The 20625-nt window shown below is 32.2% G+C and overlaps 1 protein-coding gene across 1 annotated transcript; it reads right to left on the bottom strand.

The window, feature by feature from the left end:
• Positions 1-6925: 6925 nt before the first annotated feature.
• On the bottom strand, positions 6926-10119 carry LOC121250265 (uncharacterized protein At3g27210-like). The gene is made up of 3 exons (XM_041149327.1): positions 9605-10119; positions 7829-7909; positions 6926-7616 (listed from the first exon to the last, which is right to left on the bottom strand). The coding sequence occupies exons 1-3, from the start codon at positions 9813-9815 to the stop codon at positions 7168-7170; spliced, it is 741 nt and encodes a 246-aa protein (XP_041005261.1). The 5' UTR covers positions 9816-10119; the 3' UTR covers positions 6926-7167.
• Between the last annotated feature and the right edge of the window lie 10506 nt (positions 10120-20625).

Below are 20625 nucleotides of genomic sequence, written 5' to 3'. Positions count from 1 at the left end.
GTATATAAAAAAAAAAATCAATATTCATCATGTAAAATGCATGCAATATACACGATGCAATCCACTACATATTACATTGTTTGAACTAATTTGTTAAAAATATTACAAAACACATACATTGATTTCATCAAACTCTAATACACAACAAATTGTATGCAAAAAATAAATAAATAAATTCCATCAATTACCTATTCTTCCAACAATCACAAGATAGTGGTTTTGAGTCTTGACAAGCTCTCTTGGCTAAATGGGATCCTTAAACGTTACCTAATTACAAACATATTGAAATCAGAAATCAAAACTACAAAATTAATCAGAAATAAAAAATGTCATAAAGGTGAGAAGTGTCATCGTTATTGTTTCTATCAAAAGAAGAACATCTTTAATTTGCAAATTCTAAATCTGGTAATCTATCTGTGCAAAGAAAATTGTCTCATGCGGGTAGGCATGAGAGAGGATAATTTCCAGTTCAATGAAGCCATATCACTTAAGATTGCCTTTTGCAATATACATCCCGATCCTAAACTATAAAAAGTTGCAATATGACCTCTCAGTTTTGTAATTTATGGTGCATATTCAAATTTCTCAATAATTTATGATGCATATTACAAAAATGATATGAACTATCCTATCGTTCATGCTATGTTATGAAATGCAAACCACTGATTTGGAAATGCCTCTTAGACTCTTATCTGCAAAAGTTTGGTTTAATATGATAAAGGAAAGTTGAGGCATTAAAAAAAATGTTGAAGAGGATATCCATATGAATATTGGAATATATAGATATTTATATTTTGTTATTATTTTTTTTTACAAAAAAGCATTACCACTTACCAGATCCGAAACGTATTGGAAGCTCCTGGTTTACTTCCCATCGTCGTAGACGGTCAATGGCTCATTCCTTAATGCCCTTTCAATTAATGTATTAACATAAAGAATCCACAGATATAAATTGTTAGCACTCTCTTAAACTCTTTAATTATTGTGAATAATTAGAATAGAGAAAACATAGATAGATAAATATAAAAGAAAACATAGGCAAATTCAGATCTAATCCATAAAAACACTACACAAAGATTACTTCATTCAAACATTCACATCAAAATAAACTCAAAATCAACAGAGAGAACAAAAATCCAGTTGCAAAGAGGCCATTTTACTAGCAAAATAACAACAAAAAAAAAACTCAAATCTATCAAACTAACATCATATGTTTTATACCCATGTTTAACAAAATAACAAAAAAACTCAGATCTAGCACAGAATGCATGTCGTAGTTGTAGCAGAAGAAGAAGGACGCTAGCACAAAATGTTGTAGCACAGATCTTACTTGAACAAAAGCTACACAAGCCGTAGCATTTCATCCTTGTCATTCCAAAGTATCTGATGACGCGAGATAGAGAGGGTGAGAAGAGAGAGAGATCGAGGGTGAGAAGAAACATAAACAGATAGCATTGTCTTATCATAACAAAACAAACCTAAATCAGAATAAAATGGACCCAAATCGTAGAAAACAAACATTGGGTCACGAGGATGAGGCGAGTCGGCAATGACGACGATGGGGTCACGAGAATGACGAGGTTTCTTCATTGGCACTGAGGGAGGGAGGCTAGACTTTCTTCGGATTGAGAGAGAGAGAGACGAGTGGAGTTTTTTTTTATAAGAGAGATACAAGTGGAGTTGAAAACTTGAAACCGTAAGTTATAAAATAAAAAATAAACCCGGGTATCTGATTTAAAATATGGGTTCCAGATTTTAAATCTGGTACCCGGCCCGACTATATCCGGGTTTGGTCATTTGGATACGGTTCGGATTAAACTCAGGCCGGAACCAGTAACCGGAATCCGGTTGTTCGGGCTCCGAACCAAGCTAGAAAAAAATTCAGTCCGGATGAACAGTCTTACCGTACCATCCAAGGTACTTGGTTATCCAACAATATCAAGTCATTGTAGAGAAATTGAAGCATGCAACCATAGTAAAAATTGGATCATCTATTCTCTAAGGTCAGTATAAGTATGCTTGCGGAACAACTCAATGATGAAGCAACCATCGGCTATCAAAATTCTTACAAACTCACCTGAGGTTCAACTAATTGGTCCTGCATAACATTTACGAGCCTCTCTCTCTACGGACGTGATGGATCTCACAAGTTCCGGTCCTTGGCATTGTCTCAGGAGAGGGTGACCTAGGCTTTTCAGATAGCTCTCTTTGATTTTTTCAGTGCGTTCCAAGTATGGAATATTTGAATTGTTATGATGAAGAGGGCCAAAAGAAAATGCACCAGGGATGTAAGCTTGTGGCTCGTTCCTGGAGAGTATGGTAGGGGTTCTGAAGATGGAAGGCTTGGGAGGCATAGTCAGATCTTGGGATATTGTAGCTACTATAGAAGCTCTAACGCTATCTTCATCGATTGATGCCATATTTTTTGGTTGATCTGTTTCTTGTTCCTCTTTTATAATTTGTACTAAAAATTATTCTTCATCAATAACGATAAAAAGAAACGAAGCTAGGAAATGAAAGAGATAAATTAAACGAAAGAGATTTGTAAGTACTTCTAACCCAGAAATCAAGCTTTAAAGAATATCAAAAAATGAGCAACTCTTTGTTCGTAAAAAATAGTAGAAATGACCCTCACCGACTCCTCTCCTCTGCATCTGTAACGCCCCAATAGAAGGTTCAAACCATATGACCTACACTTCAAAAGGACTAGTCAATGATACAATTAGAGCCCCATTAGAATATTATAAAAAGCAATAACTTCTCATTCCCAAGCAATGTGAGATTCCATATACCACATTCCCTTATCCATATCTTATGGGGTATCACAATCTACCCCCTTTAAATTCCCTACGTCCTCGTCGGGCCTATCCATTATAAATGACACGGCTCAAGTCTCACATTTCTAGTTAGGATTGTCTCTGATACCATTTGTAACGCTTCAATAGAAGGCACAAACCACATGACCTATATTTCAAAAGGACTAGTCAATGATACAATTAGAGCTCCATTAGAACCTTATAAAGAGCAAAAACTTCTCCTTCCCAAGTAATGTGGAACTCCATACACCACCTACCATTATCCATATGTTATGGAGGTATCACAACATCTCCACGGTCAGGACGATTCCCTAAAAAAATCATCAAATTCACTCGTCTTAACACCTTAATTTCATAAATCTTACGTGCCCTTTCTCCTCGGCGACCAATATTGCTGGCTTCTTTTGTTTTTTGTTTTTTTTTTAAATATAATGCTAAAAGTACCACAAAATAACAAATTCCAGAAGATCACTTTATTCTTTGCTTCGTGGATTTAAAAGGAAATGTTAATAAATTGAACTATTTATTGATCTTTATACGTTCTCATGATCATCTGGATAGCGAGGATAAAAAAACACTCCGTTCTTTGAACTTTTGACATGTACGCTTTTGCTACCTATAATTTGTTGTGGAAAATTGTGAAGTAAAATATGAGCCGGGAGAATAATGCAAATTCAAATTGATACGGGGGTATTTGGATCCATATTTACATTGATAGCATTGGACTATTTTAAAAAAGTAAATTTGTACAAATATGACAAAAAAATGGTGAATCTTCATTAATGGATTGGAGCAATATAAGTTGTTTTTTTTTTTCAAATCATATATTTAAGTTCATTTTTATTATTTTAGAAAATATTTTGTTTAAAATTTTGGAAGTGATTATGATTTCAATTTTGGGCAAGATTTTTGTTTAATTACGTATTTAATTTTCAAGTAATAATTTAGATTTTTCATTTTTGAAAAAAATCTCAAAATTTTAAATTTTAGTATTAATCAATATTTTTTTTTTGAGTTCTCTCTATTTTGCTTCTTTTCTTAATCTCAACAGAAATAATATTTGTTGTTATAGAGTTGGCAATATTTATTCACATCCCGGCAAACTCTTAGGTAATAGTATTCCTTGACATAAGAATTGTGGTAAAGATTGTTGAAGAACTGGACTGGATCTTCAGGATTCAACCAGTTAGCAATAAGAGCATTGGCAATGGCTAGGCAATTGTTAAATCTAAAATTTGACTAGAATCACAACTTTTGACTATAGTATTAACTTTTGACTAGTTGAGTCCACATTAGACTAGCTATCTTAAAGTGAAAATAATAAATGAAAACGAGGGAAATAGATGAAGAAAGAGAAAATAACGTGGGAAGTAGATAGAATAATAAAATATTGGTTTGAATTATGAACAGTAACTTACTATATTTGGAGATGTGTTTAATTTTATGTAGTTGAAGGTTTTTAATTTTAGACTTTTAACTAGTTTAATATAGATATTTTTTTTCTATATAACTAAATTATAGACTTACATTGACATTTAACTAATCCATTACCAATAAGTTGTCTCAAAGTATGTTCACATCCTTGGTAGTGTTGATGAGATTGTGTAGGAGCTATAGGAAAATGGTAATTTGACCCTTCAAAGTGTCTTTCACTTTGTCTACTTTGTCTTCCATTTGTCCAAAATGAACCAATAGTTTTTTTTCTGTACGTTTTTTTTTTCTGCGTTTCTTTCTGCCTTTTTTTGTGCCTTTTTTTTCTTTTGTGTGTTTTCGTACGTTTTTTCTGTGCGTTTTTTTCTTTCGTGTGTTTTTCTGCGCCTTTTTTTGTTCGTATTTTCTGTGCCTTTTTTTGTGCTCTTTTTTACGTTTTTTGTGCATTTTTTATGCCTTTTTTTTCTTTTGTGCGTTTTTCGTGCCTTTTTTCTGTGCGTTTTTCTTGTGCATTTTTTTGTGCGTTTTCTGTGCGTTCTTTTCGAGCTTCTTCTTTTTCTTTTTCTTTTTTTTTTTTTTTTTTTTTTTGCGTTTTTTCTGTCCGTTAATGTACGTTTTTTCATGCATTTTTCTGTACATCTTTTTACTGTGCGTGTGTTTTTTTACTATGCATTCATTTATTTACTTATGGAAATCAGAACTCCTCTTCTCATTCATTAACAATAAAATAATTAATCACTACAAGCCATATCTTTCTTTACAAAAAAAAAAATCTCAGTTGGTCCATTTTCAATCTAACATTGCTCTTGTTTCTAGCTGTAAAGCCCTCTTGGATTAACTATAAGCCACACTGTTTTCTTCTCTATAGATGATCGATCATCCCAATTTGATATTTGAGAGAAGGTATGTATTATGTCATCCATCAGTTGACCTATCCATGACCATTTGACCTCACTATTTCGTAAGGCCTTGATCACCATTTGATCATCACCTTAAAAAATTATATATTTTATATCTAGCAGTTTGGATTTGAGATTGCTATTACTTTAGATTATTCAAGAAGGTAAGGTAAAATTGTGAGATTTGAAATGATTTGATCTTGTTATTCCATATTAGGTATAAGTTAATAATTATAAGTCTGTAAATAGATACCAATTTAGGATGTTTTTATTGGCTATAAATGATTGTTAATAAAATTGCATTATAGACACATTTTTGAGGTATCGATAAAAACTCAACAAAACATTTCCAAATTATAATATATATCATAGTATGCCATGTTAGGTAAATAATTAATTTAATAACAAAATAGTTTATGATATGATGAAAGTATCACATCATCCCTATTTTGGAAGTACTTAATACTTTTCAATTTTATAATGCAGCTAACTTTTAGGATTAAGAAAGACTTGGTTTTAGAACTATAGAGGCAACATGATGTCGCCTTGAAAAGTACTCATGTAATTTTTTTTTTTTTTTTCCGCCCTCAAATTATAGAAATAGAAAAACCAAAATTAATAATCTGCTAAGATCTAGTTTTGCGATTGAGTTTACCTTGAGGGTTAATGATATCCTTACCTCTCCTTTACAAGTATTATTTTACTACCCAGTTGTTATTATTTTTTATTTTATTTTATTTTTTTGCTATTTGAATCTTGATTAAGAATCCTAGAATATGATATTCTTATATAATTTATAAGAAAATAAATTTAATCAATTAATGTAATCATGTAAATTAATTCAAAATAAATTTAATCAATTAATGTAATCATGTAAATAAATTTAATTTTATAAAAATTGACTCAAAGAGTAAAAGAATATCAAGTTTTATATTAAATTGAATTTAACTTTAATTAAATTACATGATTACGTTAGTTGATTTAGTTGATTGAATTTATTTTCTTCTAGATTATACAAGAACATCATGTTTTGATATTTTTAATCTAGATTTAAAAAGTAAAAGAAAAAAAAATAATTAAATAATAATAAAGGAGATGTAAGATACCATTATCCTATTCTGAAGCCTATCTTTCTAAGTACTCCTCTGTTCGATTTTGATTTGGGCTCCATACCATGTAGCCTTTGGGCCCTTTCATTCGTCTCCAAGCTTTAACCCTGGATTTTCAGCAATGCTAGTGCTTACTTTGATGCTTATATTTTCTGACCGAAAGGAGTATACTGTGAAAGAGCTACGGTGTCAAGACGTATCGGTTCCAAATAAATTATAGCATAACTTGATTTAAAAAATAAATTTTAAATTTTATAAATTAAATATTGCTATATTTAAGTTTATGAATGATATATTTTAACTCTATAAATATCTGATGACAACAATAACAAGGACGGTGATCAAAGGTTATGACTGCCAATAATTATCATATGGGTTACGGACTCTCGACCTTGGAGAGAATCTCTCAAACTTTGGTGGCCAAACAAGGACCGGACACTCCTCACGTACAGTGGAACAATGAAAAGGTAGAATTAAAACACAGATTTTTGTATTTAAAAAAAATAAAGAAAAAAGAACATCTATTTCGATTTCCCTTTCTCTGTTTTTTTTTTTTTTTTCAGGAATATATAATTACATTATTATCCACCAGCCATGCTGAAAAGTAGGCAAAAAAAGAAAAAAGAAGACAACTACCAACGTACAACCCCATTTCTGAGATTGATTAAGATAGAAAAATTCCTCGGTGGAGTTTTTAACATTTGACATCTCCACTACTGCTTTTTTCTACATGTCCTTGAATCCATATATGACATGAGTTCTTAACAGATATGAGATATATCTCACACTTTACAACAATATATGAGGAAACGCGAATTGTCAGAGAAGCTTAGAAGTTGTGATCCCCAAATATCAGAGAACCTGGATTTATCCATTTATCTTGTAGTACCGGAGGCATTACAAACCAAAAGCTTAATCAACAACCGCTATAGCAGGGTCCATCTTCTTCTTCCTCTCCCTAAAGCTATGGCATGAGATCAAGCTCGGAAGACAACACTGCACAGGCCTAAATGGTTTCTCCTTCTCTGTTAAGAGGTCTCCACTAGGGGTCCTCTCACTACTACATACAGAGTTAGTTCCATAAGGGGTGCCATGTGCTGACTTTGGAGGGAGGTCAAGTACAGTTGGTTTAACTTCCATCTTTCCGTTGGAAATGTTCTGGTTGCCTGAGGTATTTAGATTGTCGACATCTTGGTCCTGTCGGATGCTCTCTCGGAAAAGTTCAATTAATTTCTTTTTTGGGGATGGTTCATGAGTGGAACCAAGAATTCTGTCGGCCTCGAAAAGGACTTTGGTGACTCGAGGCATCCCGGTGGAGAAGTTCTGATGGACTGGAGTGTTGCCACGGGATGGCGTAAAATCTGCAAAACCAACAATGAATACAACAAATTTGATGGGGCCAAGAGAAGATATTTCTACATGGGTCTGCCTTCTGCATTATTTGTTCCTATACAGATGAGCTAACAACCATATAGAATCCAAGATAATCACTCTATACAAACTATCCAATTCAAGGACTGTTACTCCTATGGACCATTCTTGCTAGCAAAATGACTAAAAACAATTTTCTTACCACCATTGACACTAAAAAAATCATCATCGCAATCCGAATCTAACCATGCTTGGGAATCAAAAAAGGTTTCTTCTTTGCTACCTGCAAAAAAAAAGGGAAGACATTATTTAACTTGAAGCCTACAATAAATAAAGTAAATTGTAGATTTAAATTAAAAATTGTATATATAAAAGTATATCTATTTAGGAGGGGATGCTTAAGGGACAATTTTCCCCTAAACATCGTTTCTGGCCTAACCCAATATTGATCTTTCTCCTATCTTTGGAATGACCTGTTGGAGAGAGACTAGAAATGCAGAGCATTATATTCTGTTTCCACTTCAAGAAAAACACCCATTTTTAAAATGAAGCAGTTCTCAATGGACTTTCACAAAAATGCCATTGAAAATCCTTTTCATGAAATTACACAAGGGACGATGGACCACAACATAATTTTATTTTCAATTTCATCTTGCTGGGGCGTCATTCCTAATTTTCAAGCACAAGTTCTCTGAAATATATCCTATGAAGCGGTGCATCCATCACTGAGCCTTGGGTATACAATCTGATTCTCAAAAATTAATGCAACCACCACAAGATCCATTTCATAACCATGGTCCTAAACCAAAGGCCCGCATATATGCATTATTTTCTAAGGCAGGAACCATTAGACATCTATCACAACATACCGGAAGATATTCATTAGAGATTATAACACTTCTGTATCTACCAAAAGTTCTACACGACAATGAAAGCGTAGACTAGGACTTCCAACCAACTCCGAGTTTACCAAGAAAGCATTTAGGATTTTGGAGTTCAAAGACTGCCACAGTAAGGCTTAATTCCCCTTCTGCTTCCCCTGCTCCGATCAAGTTCCCGATAAAAACAAATTCTTCATAGGAACATCTGGAGTTTCTCTCCAAACTATCCGCACATCATCTACACAAATGTTCTGATAATGCAAAGAAATGACCCCTACCACATATTGTTATGACTAGAAGAGATTAAAAATAATAGAAGGTTTCAATTGTTTAAGATGCTTTTTCCAGCAGAAAAAAAAAAAAAAAAAAAAAAAAAAATGGATACGAGTTTCATTCCTTCCCCCAGTCTTCCTTACAATTCCAGTACAAGAACCGAATCTACTAGTGCTCAACATATCCCGTATTCCCGTTCATAGTTCTCCACTAGAAAACAGCAGCCAAAAGAATAGGAGACTCTACTTGACCTTGTCCAATAAAAAGAATATATTTTCAAAACAGAGTCATTAAAGCTACAAGGGAAATTTATATTCAGCATCAAGATGATACTGGAAGTGCTACGAATAGAGATGTCACAGTTAACAAATTGATCTTTCACAAAGTTTTGTCGGCCAGTCATATATACTGTGCTTATGTAAAGGTGAGGCTTACGGATAATGAATTGAATAAACGAAGATGAACCATAAATGACAAGTAATAATCCTACCCCTAAAAATATCTAATTCAATGAAATAATGAAGGCAGCTCAACCACTAAAACCAATAAAATAATGCTTTCTTCAACCATACAAAATGAAATACAGTAACCCATACATACCCCACCTCTGTTTCATTTCAGATTGCATATCACTTAAAAAATCCAAAAAGAAAATATTGTTCAACGTAATAACTTTTCCATCACAAAGAAAATTAAAAAGCAAAAACCCCTTTGATTTATTGCATCATATGATCGAGAAAAACAAACCATTCAAACGGGAACTTGAAAGCAAAAACGAAAAAAAAAAAAAAAAACGTAACAACAATAATAAGGAGCATATATACCGTAGCCTCCAAAACTCGCGGCTGACCGAGAAGCCGACCACTGGGACTTAGCAGCGACAACGTTGTTGTTGTCGATCGGAGGATTCCCCTTGGTGGGAATTTCCTTTATGGGTGAAGGTGGAATCACGAGTTTGTCGTCTTTGGAGCCAAACGACAGTCTGAGTTTCATGGCGGAGTCTGAGCTTCTATGCAGTGATGCACATGAACCCATGCCTCTTATCTGTATATCTCTCTAACCCAATACCAGTCTGATCATCCAGAACCCAGAAAGCAACAGTGAGAAGTTTTTGCAGATAGAGAGAGAAGGTGGAAGTAGGTAAAGAAGGAAGAGGACGGTATTTGGCGTTATGTGAAAGGCTAATTGAAGGAAGTCTGGAATGGGCGAGAGAGAGAGAGAGAGAGAGGATATATATCAAAGCAGGATGCAAGTGTATTAGTGTAAGCGGATTTTACAGAGACTGGGACCCACTGAGAAGTATCTGAGGCCGAGGGTGAGGATTTAACGATTTTAGTTTTCTTTTCTCTTCTCGTCTCTGACTGTGAGACTCGTGAAATTTGTGAAACGAGGGAGAAAGGCTGCCTTTCAGGGGCTGTATTGGGCTGTGTTTTCATGTGCTTGCATAGTGTTGGCAGTCTATTTTATTTGGTTGGATGATGATTTTTATGTTTTAGTCAATAATGCTCCAAATTTTAATTATTACATATTTTATTATTTAATTATGTTTTTTTTTTTTGGATATATTCAGAGGATGAGGTTTCAAATTCCAGATCTCTATTTTAAAAATTAAAAGTTATGCCAACCAGACTATAAACTTCTATAAAGATAAAAAGATGTAATGTATTTGATATAAAAATCCAGTGTCTAAATGTCAAAAGTGTTCAATTTCTCTGTTGAATGGGTTGGCTACGAGTGTGTTGGCATGGAATAGTTGAACTCAAATTAATTTCCTTATTTATGATGAGAAGAAGATGTTTGAGATAGATAACCTGCCAATAAAACTAAAACCGTCCAAGCATGCAAGAAATTTAGGTATGTATATCTCTTGAACATCCAATTAAGGAATTCGAGAGGCAAAGAACAAGCGTATGAAAATTAGAAAAAAAAAATAACAATAATAATAAGAAAAAAAAAGGGTAAAAAACCATAGAATTATTATGGGGATTGTCAAAGGAATACAGCTCAGACTAATGAGGCTCACCAGCCTTGGCCAAACACGCTGAGACACACGCCACGGTCATAACCCAAAAGGTTGACCTGGGCATGTAGCATGAAAAGTGAGCAGTCTAATTGGTACTACCACATTCATCATGTGTAAATTATTGCATCTTTCCAATAAATATAACAAATAAATTTCTCACTTTTTTGGATAGAGAAATATTTTTATCTCATTCTATTTTATCTTAATATCTAAATATAAGAAACATAACTAATTTTTAATTTTAAATCTTTAATTTTTTTCATCTAATCATTATCTAATTATTACAACTTTTCTAAACTTTCAAATAAAATACAAAATAATTCAACTTTTTAAAATCTCAAAACAAAATTAATACTAAAAAATTATATTATAATAATATTTTAACTTTATAATATTTTTATTCAAATTTTGTTTTCTCTTTTCCTAAAACCCTAAAAACATTTTAACTCAAACTATTTTTAACTTATTTCATCTCAACTTAAATATCTCACTACTATTCACAAACTATATTAATTCATTTCATCTCAACTCACTATTCAAATCAGGCCTTACTCAAGGAATTTCCCCCACTTTGAATCCCATTCTCCAACAACTTTATTTCTTAGTTCTTTAGGTTCGAAAAAAAGAGAGAAGAAAGACACTACTACAAATCTTGAGGATGTGCCTTTTCAACAGCTAATAAAAGAGAAGGAATTTTTTTTTTAGAGTTTTGCTAGTCATCATTCTCACACACTATACACCATACTTATTTTTATTTTTATTTTTAAATTTTCTTAGTTTTATTCCTCCTAAACTAATTGAGTTATTCTACTCACCATCCATAGATCACACATTTAGTAAGAAAAAAAAATTAAAATTAAAAAATTATGTGTGGTGTGAGGATGATGAGTAAAATTTTTCTTTCATTAATGATAGGTGATTATGGAGGTTTGTTGTCATTGCCTTAGGTTTGAAGTTTGCTAGAAAATAATAACAAAATAATATTTGTAATTTTAGGATGTATAAATTCCGCTTACTTTTTTTAAAAAGTTGAATAAATTAAATCTGGGAGTCATTTGAAAATAATTATTTTTTTAATAATAGATCCTACTTTTTAAAAAAATATCACAGAATTTATAAAATGTATCTAGCGTTACTCTAAAAATAAAATAAATAAAAAATAAAAACTACACAAAGACAACATGCAAAGAATCCACAGTGCGGCCATGACCAAGTTGAGAGGATCTTAGCTTGAATGACAACAGAAATGAAATCGCAAAGACAAAGTTTTAATAAAGTAATACGCTTTCAACTAATCTATCTTTTCATTTAGAAACAAAAATAATTGGTGATTGAGATTAGCAGTTGGGTGAAGTTGAAAACGATGGGATTAACCAGCACTACTACTTGGACTAACTCTCTCTTCTAGGAAGTTGACTTTTACGCAGCATGGGCCATTGCCCCCCTCGTTAGTCTCTTTGGAATGTGAAGGGGCGGGGGCTTTTATATTAATTTCTTTAATAAATATAATGAGTTTAATAATTAAGTTATATACTAATTAATAAATAGTAGAATTATTAATTAATTTATATTTAAAATCCACCTCAACTCATCTCATTTCACCATTACAACTTTATCAAATTTCTACACAAAATATTATAAACAATTCAACTTTTTTAAATTCTAAAATAACTTTTTCAAATTCCTACACAAAATATAATAAACAATTCATCTTTTATTCTATTATTTATAAACCATCTCAACTCATTTTTGAATCCAAACCATTTATAATATATATATATATATATATGAAATCATTAGAATTCATTATTATTTAGTTTTATTTTAAGCCAATATATATTATTTAGTTTAGAAACCAATATATTTAGCTAAGAATATCGCAATTCGAGCATAGAGCAATTAATAAAGAAAAAATTTTCTCATCATTAATCATTACACACTCCACACTTTATGAAAAAGTTATAGGTATGAAGTGTAGGAGTGAATAATGACTGATGTATAACATTTTTCATTAATAAATATTTCAACACTACAGTTAGATGGACGGCCTTTATTAACATTGAACAGTTCGATCTGTTCGTTTTCCTCGCATAAGGGTTTGGTATCTGTGTTGCTTTTCTTGATCGTTTTAATCTTTATTTCCCCTCTTAGTAATTGCAAATCTATTATCTCCTCCTCTGTCTTCTAACACGAAATCATAATTTAGTCGGTAAGATATAGGATAAGATATATGATAAAGTCCCACGTGCAAAGTTGAAAGGCACACATAAAGAATGTGGAGTACTCACATCTTATCACATGATATGCAGTTAGACCCGTACTACTCACATCTTATAGATCGCAGCTTATTACATATCATCAAGTCCTTTTTAGCCAGACGTGCAGTACTCATTACTCATACCTTATTATTTGCTAGAGAAATTTTATTCGCAATCTTGAATGAGGGACTGCGTGTGCAGTCTCATTGATAAATTGAAATAAGAGAGGAGAGGAGGGGGGGGAGAAATCATCATTTTAAAAAGTATATTATTATAATTTTAAAACTTTTTAAATATAATTATATGAGTTTGCATGAGCAGTCTTCATTTAAAAATTATACGTAGACTAATTATGTATGATATCATATTAATTGAAATTAATGTTCATATAAACCATTTTAATTACATGACATACAGTGATATGATGAGAATAGCATGTCATCATATTTTAGGAGGACTTGCTAATTTATCAAGATTATATAATTAGATATTGCTACTTGCAGGTCAGATATGTAAATACATCACATATTGTAACATTCAATATAGTTATAGAAAAATTCAAATATAAATATTTTTTTTATGTACACGGCGGATTTACACAGTGCTCTGTATAAGGACAAAAACGGAAATGAATAAAAATAAAATCAAAAGTCGGTGAAAATGTAGGCTATGTATTTGGATACAACTTCTGCTAGTATAGTTACTTTTATGTATTTTTTAATATATTTTAGTGATGTGATTAGTTAAAATAATTATTTTATATTAAAAAAAATATGCAACCGATCAACATATAGAATGTATAAATAATATATAAAAGTGACTACACATAAAATTTTTATTTAGATATATATGAAAGAAAGCTTAAGGTATCATTTAAATAATAAGTTGAGATGAAAGTTAAAAGTTAAATAAAATATTATTATTATTTTGAAATTTGAAAAAATTAAATTATTTATTATATTTTATATAAAAAATTATAAAAATTATAAAAAAGAGATATGATATTTTTAGTATTCAATCATGGCACAAATTTGAATAGGAATGGAATGCATTCATTGCGCAGTTTGAATTTACATGAGCCCTAATTGCTACAAAAATATCTAAACACAGATCACTGCAAAGTGATTGGCAGAAAAAGAAAGGACGGTTTGCATGTCATAGTCAGAGTGAGAAGGTATTGTCTAATGGTGTCTTGACTATCCAGAGGGACTCTTTATGAAATCCTTTTAACATCAAACAAAAAACAAAACATTGTGATTTTTCTTACAAAGTATCCTTAACCTTATCAACCTATCCTAGAAAATGTGGCCAATTTTGGTTTTGGAAATTACCTGCTAAAAATGACGACTTTGGTCTTTGAATTATCACCACGTGTAAGCTGGCACAATCTCAACAACTGTCAAATTCTGCTTCATATAGGAATAAATATCTTTTAGCTTTTTCAGACACGTTTCGGTAAGTCTTTTTATTTTTAAGAAATTTTTTATTTCATTTCATTTTATTTTATTATTATAATTTTTTTAAATTTTCATATAAAATAAAATAAATAATTCAACTTTTTAAATTTTAAAATAAAAATAATATTAAAAAATATATTCTAACAATATTTTATTTAATTTTTTAACTTTAATTTTAACTCATCTCATCTCATCTTTGAAAATAAACAAATCTTTATTATGTGGTGAAAACAAAAAAAGAAATTGAGCAAATTTTGATTAAATTCATGCACCAACAAAAAGTCAAGCGAGTTTAAATCCTTTGATAATACTTTTTTGTCTTAAATTTTATTATATTTAATTATAATTGTTAATACAATAAAAATGTAAGTAATTTCAGGTGTTAATCATTTAAATGACAGTCATCTTTAATATAATAAAAAATAATATTTTAAAAAAGGGAACACTGCATGCGTTAAGACATGGGGCATTGTGGGTGTGTTGGAACCCATGCGCTGAGGTTGAAACACATAGGGAGGGGTCCATCGTCCATGAAAGTTAAGCAAGAGTGAGGTGGAAGATGTGAACCCACTACATCTCTATAAAAGCGCGTGATTACTGTTATATTTATAAAAAAAATTATATAAAAATAATTTTATAGACTGATATAATTTTATCTGTTTTGTTAAATTTATTTTATAATAAAAATTACATATTTTATAATACGAACTAAATCTAGTCACGTCAATTTATAAACTTGTTTTTGTGTAATATTTTGTGATTAGAATATTTTTTAAAATGACGCATGCATGCTTAAAGTCCAAAATAACGAAAAAAAAAGCTTTAATTATTTAAAGATTATTATGAGCCCAAGAATAATTGTGTTGTCTCTTAGCTTTACGTGGTCATGTAGGTTTTGAGCACACCCACCCAACGTACAGTTTTATTGCCTTTAACAATAGTCAAATGTCTCTCTCTGGTTGTTTAAGCCTCATTAATCAATCAATGATTTCTTAGGATAAGATAGTATTTGGTTTCGGATGAGCCGTCCACGTGGCTAATTTGATTTTGCCCTGCTCTGATTATATATTATTATTATTATTATTATTATTCACCAATTCTCAACACTTTTGACGAATCATGATTTGAATAATGCATGCAGCTGCCAAATCATGGTTCTTTCCATGGATTTAATTTTATCCCTGGATCGTTTTTCTATTTGAGAAGATAATCGGAACTAGGATCTTTTATGTTTTTATAAAATAAAAGTTAATTATTATTATAATTTTAATATATTCTAGATATTTTTAAAATTTAATTGTAAAATATTTTTATTTAAAATACGTATTTTAGAATTGAAGAATTCAAAATATTGTGATCGCTTGAAGCTTTAAATTAAAGCATCTTAATTCTCACGACTCATTGGAGCTTAAAATTAAAGCGTACGTCTTAAATGTTAAATTTAAGAGAAAACTAAGGAGTTATTTTTCTTTTTATATAAAATTTATAACCGCAATGATAAATTTCAATTCAATTTAATTTGTATTTGAACGCTCAAACTTAACTGATCGAGTTAACTCATTAACGCCACTATTACTAGCTGGAAGCCCAGAGTTCGTACTTGGGTACTTTTGAGTGTTATAGCCACCGAAACGACGCCCCTCTCTCTCTCTCTCTCTCTGAATCTCCGATCGAGTCTCAGGCGGTCAAAGAAGGATAATCGTTGTGCCCGAAGCAGAAACGACGGATGTAACGGCGAAAATAGCACCATCTATGCTAGCTGTCAGCACTGGACTTCACCAATTTGGCGTCCGTCGCAGGCTCCACATGGATATAAATCATGGTAATGGTACAACTAGATTTAACAAAAAATTAATTATGTCTTTTGTATTCCTAGTACTGCTACACCCATGAATGAGAGAACAACATGAATTTTTATGGCTCAAAAGTCTTTTGACACCTTCCTCTTTCGGTTCGTTTTTGCAGGATGGGTTGGTTTCACAACTCCTTTTCAATAATCGTCAGTTAAGCAGCAAAAAAACTTTAGGTTGGCGTTTGGGCTTTTTAACAGTAAAGGAAGTACTGTTATATACAGCAACCAGCTAGTTCCATCATCCATGCATGTGGTCCTTGCTTCTCCATTAATGTTATTTGTGTGTTTGAATTCGGTATTATAAGTGCACAAAATGGATGGTTATTGATGTTAAGTTATGCTCTTTACGGGCCTTAGATTGCTTATAATGATGATTAATTAGATACTTGATGACATTAAAGACACGCAGCCTAGCTAGTGGTCAAAGCTGGGAGGACTTGCAGGGACTTGCTTGCTGTAGCTAATAATTCAGACATCCTGGGTTCGGAGAAAATCCTGTACTGCTGTCTTTCATTTTCTGCTTCTCAGTGATATTGGTTTTGGGCTGTAAACAATTCATTTCTTTGGTAATTTTTGTATCAACAGGGGTTGATTCGATTGCGGCAGATGTACGTTAAGGTTCAGAAGTTAACGGTATCATAGGGCATAATGGATACATGAGTGGCGCCAGTGGTAAAGAAGTACTTGGAAGTGGGAAAATAATGGACATATTTCGACAAGATTCTTGTGATTTTTTTTGTCTAATATATATATATATATATATATATATATATATATAATTTTTATAATTCTAAAAAAGATAAATACTACACGTAAATGTCACAATTTTTATACTAGATCTAAACTTTACACTGCCCACAAGTAGACCATTTTTTTCTTTTTGTTTTAGAGTGCAAAGGGAGTGTTTCGAACTTCATATCTCTATTTTAGAGATTGAGAGTTATACTAATCAGATCACAGACTTTTGACAACAAGTAATCCACAAGTAGCAGTTAAACTATCGAATATGGGTCACATTAATTATATATCTATTTCTCTAAATGTAAATGCAAAAAGTGTTTAATTAGGAGACGAAATTATAGGGAATACTGTCCCCTTTATTTGCTTTTGAGAAATGCTTTAATAATAAAGAGATTCTATAAAAATATATTCACCAACTAACGTGACTTAATTCATGATGTGATATATTAGATTGTAAAATTAATTCTATTATAAAATAGATTTAACGTGTTATATGAAACTATATCACTTTGTAAGTTATTTTTGTGTGATCTCTTTGAGGCTGTAACACTTTTCTTTAACTTTTTGGGTAAAGATATGCTTCTTAGGCTGCATTTGGATACTGAGTTGATTTTAGATGATTTGAGTTGATATGTGAATAGAAGTGTGTTGTGAGTCACATTGAGATGTATTTGAATGTAAATAGATTGAGATATATGTTTGAATGTATGAATTAGGTTGAGAAGAATTTAACTTTTTTATAAGAAGTTGAAAAAGTAATAAGTCATCTTAACGTCATGTTTCATATATCTTTGGGTCAAGTTCTGACAACTCAGGTCTTTGAAAACGGGCTCTACACATGATAGAAAAGACTGCGACTTTGAGAGGGCGGCGTAAGGGTCGTAACTTCCGATGCCAAAGTTAGTAAATATTCTTGGAGGGTAGCAAATAAGTAAGAGAATCTAGGAATCAGAGAGATATTCTCGTATCTGAGATTTTCTATTTATACTATAGGCCTGAGGAGCAGATAGTGCTTGCTACCATGACATTCGTATTCTCTGTACTGTTCCTTGTGTCAGAGTTTTTAAATGCAGCGTGGCTCTTCAACGGTGTCATTAATGTGGAGTGTTATCCGGGTGATAAAGCTACTAATGCGTCGTGATTATCCAACCTCCTTTTCTCAGTAGCTATTAATGCAGTATGGTTATCCAACCTTCTTTTCTCAGTCTGTCTCCCTTCTTACCCATTCATCTCCTTTATGTCAGTAGATCAATGGCTCCTTGTACATTATGCCTGCTGTGCAAGCGAACTCTCAAGGATTGGACAATATTCGAAGGGATGTCAGATCGACGAGTCTGATCCTTTACAATACCATCCCTCTTGCGAGTTGTGTACAAAGGAGCTTTCCCATGAGCTAGATTAGGGGCTTATTATTCTGCACAGGGCTTTCGATCTTGCTCCCTTTCATTTATGGGCCTCTTGTGTTTTAGTGAAAAAAATTTCCTTACAAGTCCCATTAATAATTAGTTTGAAATCAATTCAGTATCATTTTAACAATCAAACATAACCTAAAAGATTCATTTGTAAAATTATCAACTTCCAATGATTAGATACAAAGGAATTGGAGGCAGTTTGGTTCTTGATTTTGAGATAGATGGTTTGGATCTTTCGGTGAAATTTTGACTTTTTCTCTCTGAGCTCAAATCCTACCCAATTATATATAGGAAAAATCTAATTATAATTTATATGCACGGTACGCGCGTAAGATGCGATCCACCGATTGTGGTGTAGGAAACACTTCTGAATCTCTGATGCATTACAAATTTCCACGTGTCACATGCATGACAGCTTAGAACTCTTTTGTAAAGTGTGGATCTTGACCAGGGTTCTCACTCTTTTTTCTTGCCTATTGGATATCAGAATATTTCTCCCTAATATAATCCGTTACTAATTAACTCCCTGGCGCAAATTATCGTATTGGCTACATCAAAGTTCACGGATCTTGATGTTTTCAAAGCCATGAGATGGGCCAGATGGCACAGTACTGTTTCCAGATTTCTATGCTTGAGGCTTCAATCACCTCAGATAAATGCAAGAGAATTTTGTTGCATCCTCGGGCGCCAGAAACTGTACTGGTGGTGTTAGCAAAGGCATCCTCCCAAGTCCAATAAATGTACTTGTAAATTAGAAAAGTGTTTCCGGTAACTAAGATGTATAGGTGGTCAGCATGTGTTATCACGTGCATGAAATCCAAGATTCGAGAGTTTAATTTAATGAGGGAGAGAGATCCACAGGAGCAAACATATGGTCATTGATGCAAGAAGATACAGAAGGAATGAATGCTTATTCGTGGACAATTTATCTTCTACTTTCGGTTCATTGGTACTTGGATTCTACAGCCGAATATTGGGGTTTGCAGAAAAATGCTATTACTTTCTGTCATGGGTTGATGTACTTACTTTTTCTCCTCTTCAAGATTTCTTTTGAACATTCGCATGAAAGAACATCTTTGAGCAAATTCCATTCTTGAAGAGAGTATTTTTTGTGTTTGCGAACTATACTTACCCAAAAGATAAAATAGAAATGTTTTTTTGATATTTGCAGTTATAGAGTATGCAAATCTCGTACAGTACTCATTTTGAAAAAAATTAATAAATTTAGAACTTACATAAAAAATCATTTTTTTAATAATAAACCTTACTTTTTTTTTTCAAGAATTGTGTATAATTTATATATTCTAAAATTATATCTGGTATTATTTAAAACAAAAAACCCTAAATCCTTCTATCTTTTGGCCAGGAAAAGAGATGATGAGTCCAAACATGATGGTGATGGTGCCAGGCCACTTGGTCTTTGGTGTCGAACTTTTTGGTTTGACTAAAAGTAAAAAGTTTGACACCAAGTGGCCATTGTTCTTCTATTTTAATATTTATACATCACTTGAAACAAGGTCCTTGACTATGAGATGTGTGAGCTTACTTTTTAGTTAGTGCTTTTTACTAAAAAATCTCTTAGAACAGTTCCTTTTAGCAAAGATCTCAAGGAAGTTTAGTAATTAAAGAACTAAAGGTAAGTGTATCTCATGCCCTCTTTGCCACCTTTCTCTTACATAGTATACTGGTTTCACGTGTTTTACACATCATTTGTTTATAATTGTTCCAATTCAGTTATACTAATCCTCATCCTAACATATATATGCTAGAAAGATCAAGGTGATCTCTTGATTGAATGACATTTGAAGTGTGGATGTGCGCGCGGGGACAATTGGCTGTAGCTTGTAACGGGTTATTGGTGCTTGTCAACATATATTTATGGCCGATACGACCTATCACTCCCATGCCTTTCTTTCATGCCCCAGCTTTACCCTGCATTAATGGCGTCTCTTCAACTGTTTTGGATATTATCCAATTCTTTTCACGCCATGATTTTCCAAAATCTACATCATTTCTATCCACGCTGCTTGAAAAATCATGCATGCTTACTTTCATGCTTTCGTAGTACTCCACTATTCTCCTACATGATTTCTCTAGGCTCA

This window comes from Juglans microcarpa x Juglans regia, chromosome 2D (genome assembly GCF_004785595.1).
Source record: "Juglans microcarpa x Juglans regia isolate MS1-56 chromosome 2D, Jm3101_v1.0, whole genome shotgun sequence".
Classification (NCBI taxonomy): domain Eukaryota; kingdom Viridiplantae; phylum Streptophyta; class Magnoliopsida; order Fagales; family Juglandaceae; genus Juglans; species Juglans microcarpa x Juglans regia.
The sequence above is the reverse complement of the archived record's forward strand: the minus strand, read 5'-3'. Positions and strand labels throughout refer to the sequence as shown.

What these genes read in the sequence shown, in the direction of transcription:
- LOC121250265 (XM_041149327.1), bottom strand. Translation starts at nt 9,815, where the DNA reads ATGGGTTCATGTGCATCACTGCATAGAAGCTCAGACTCCGCCATGAAA. An exon ending in CGCGAGTTTTGGAGGCTACG is followed by an intron (nt 7,910 to 9,604) that starts GTATATATGCTC and finishes TTTTTTTTGCAG; the next exon opens with GTAGCAAAGAAGAAACCTTT. An exon ending in TTTTTTTAGTGTCAATGGTG is followed by an intron (nt 7,617 to 7,828) that starts GTAAGAAAATTG and finishes TTGGTTTTGCAG; the next exon opens with ATTTTACGCCATCCCGTGGC.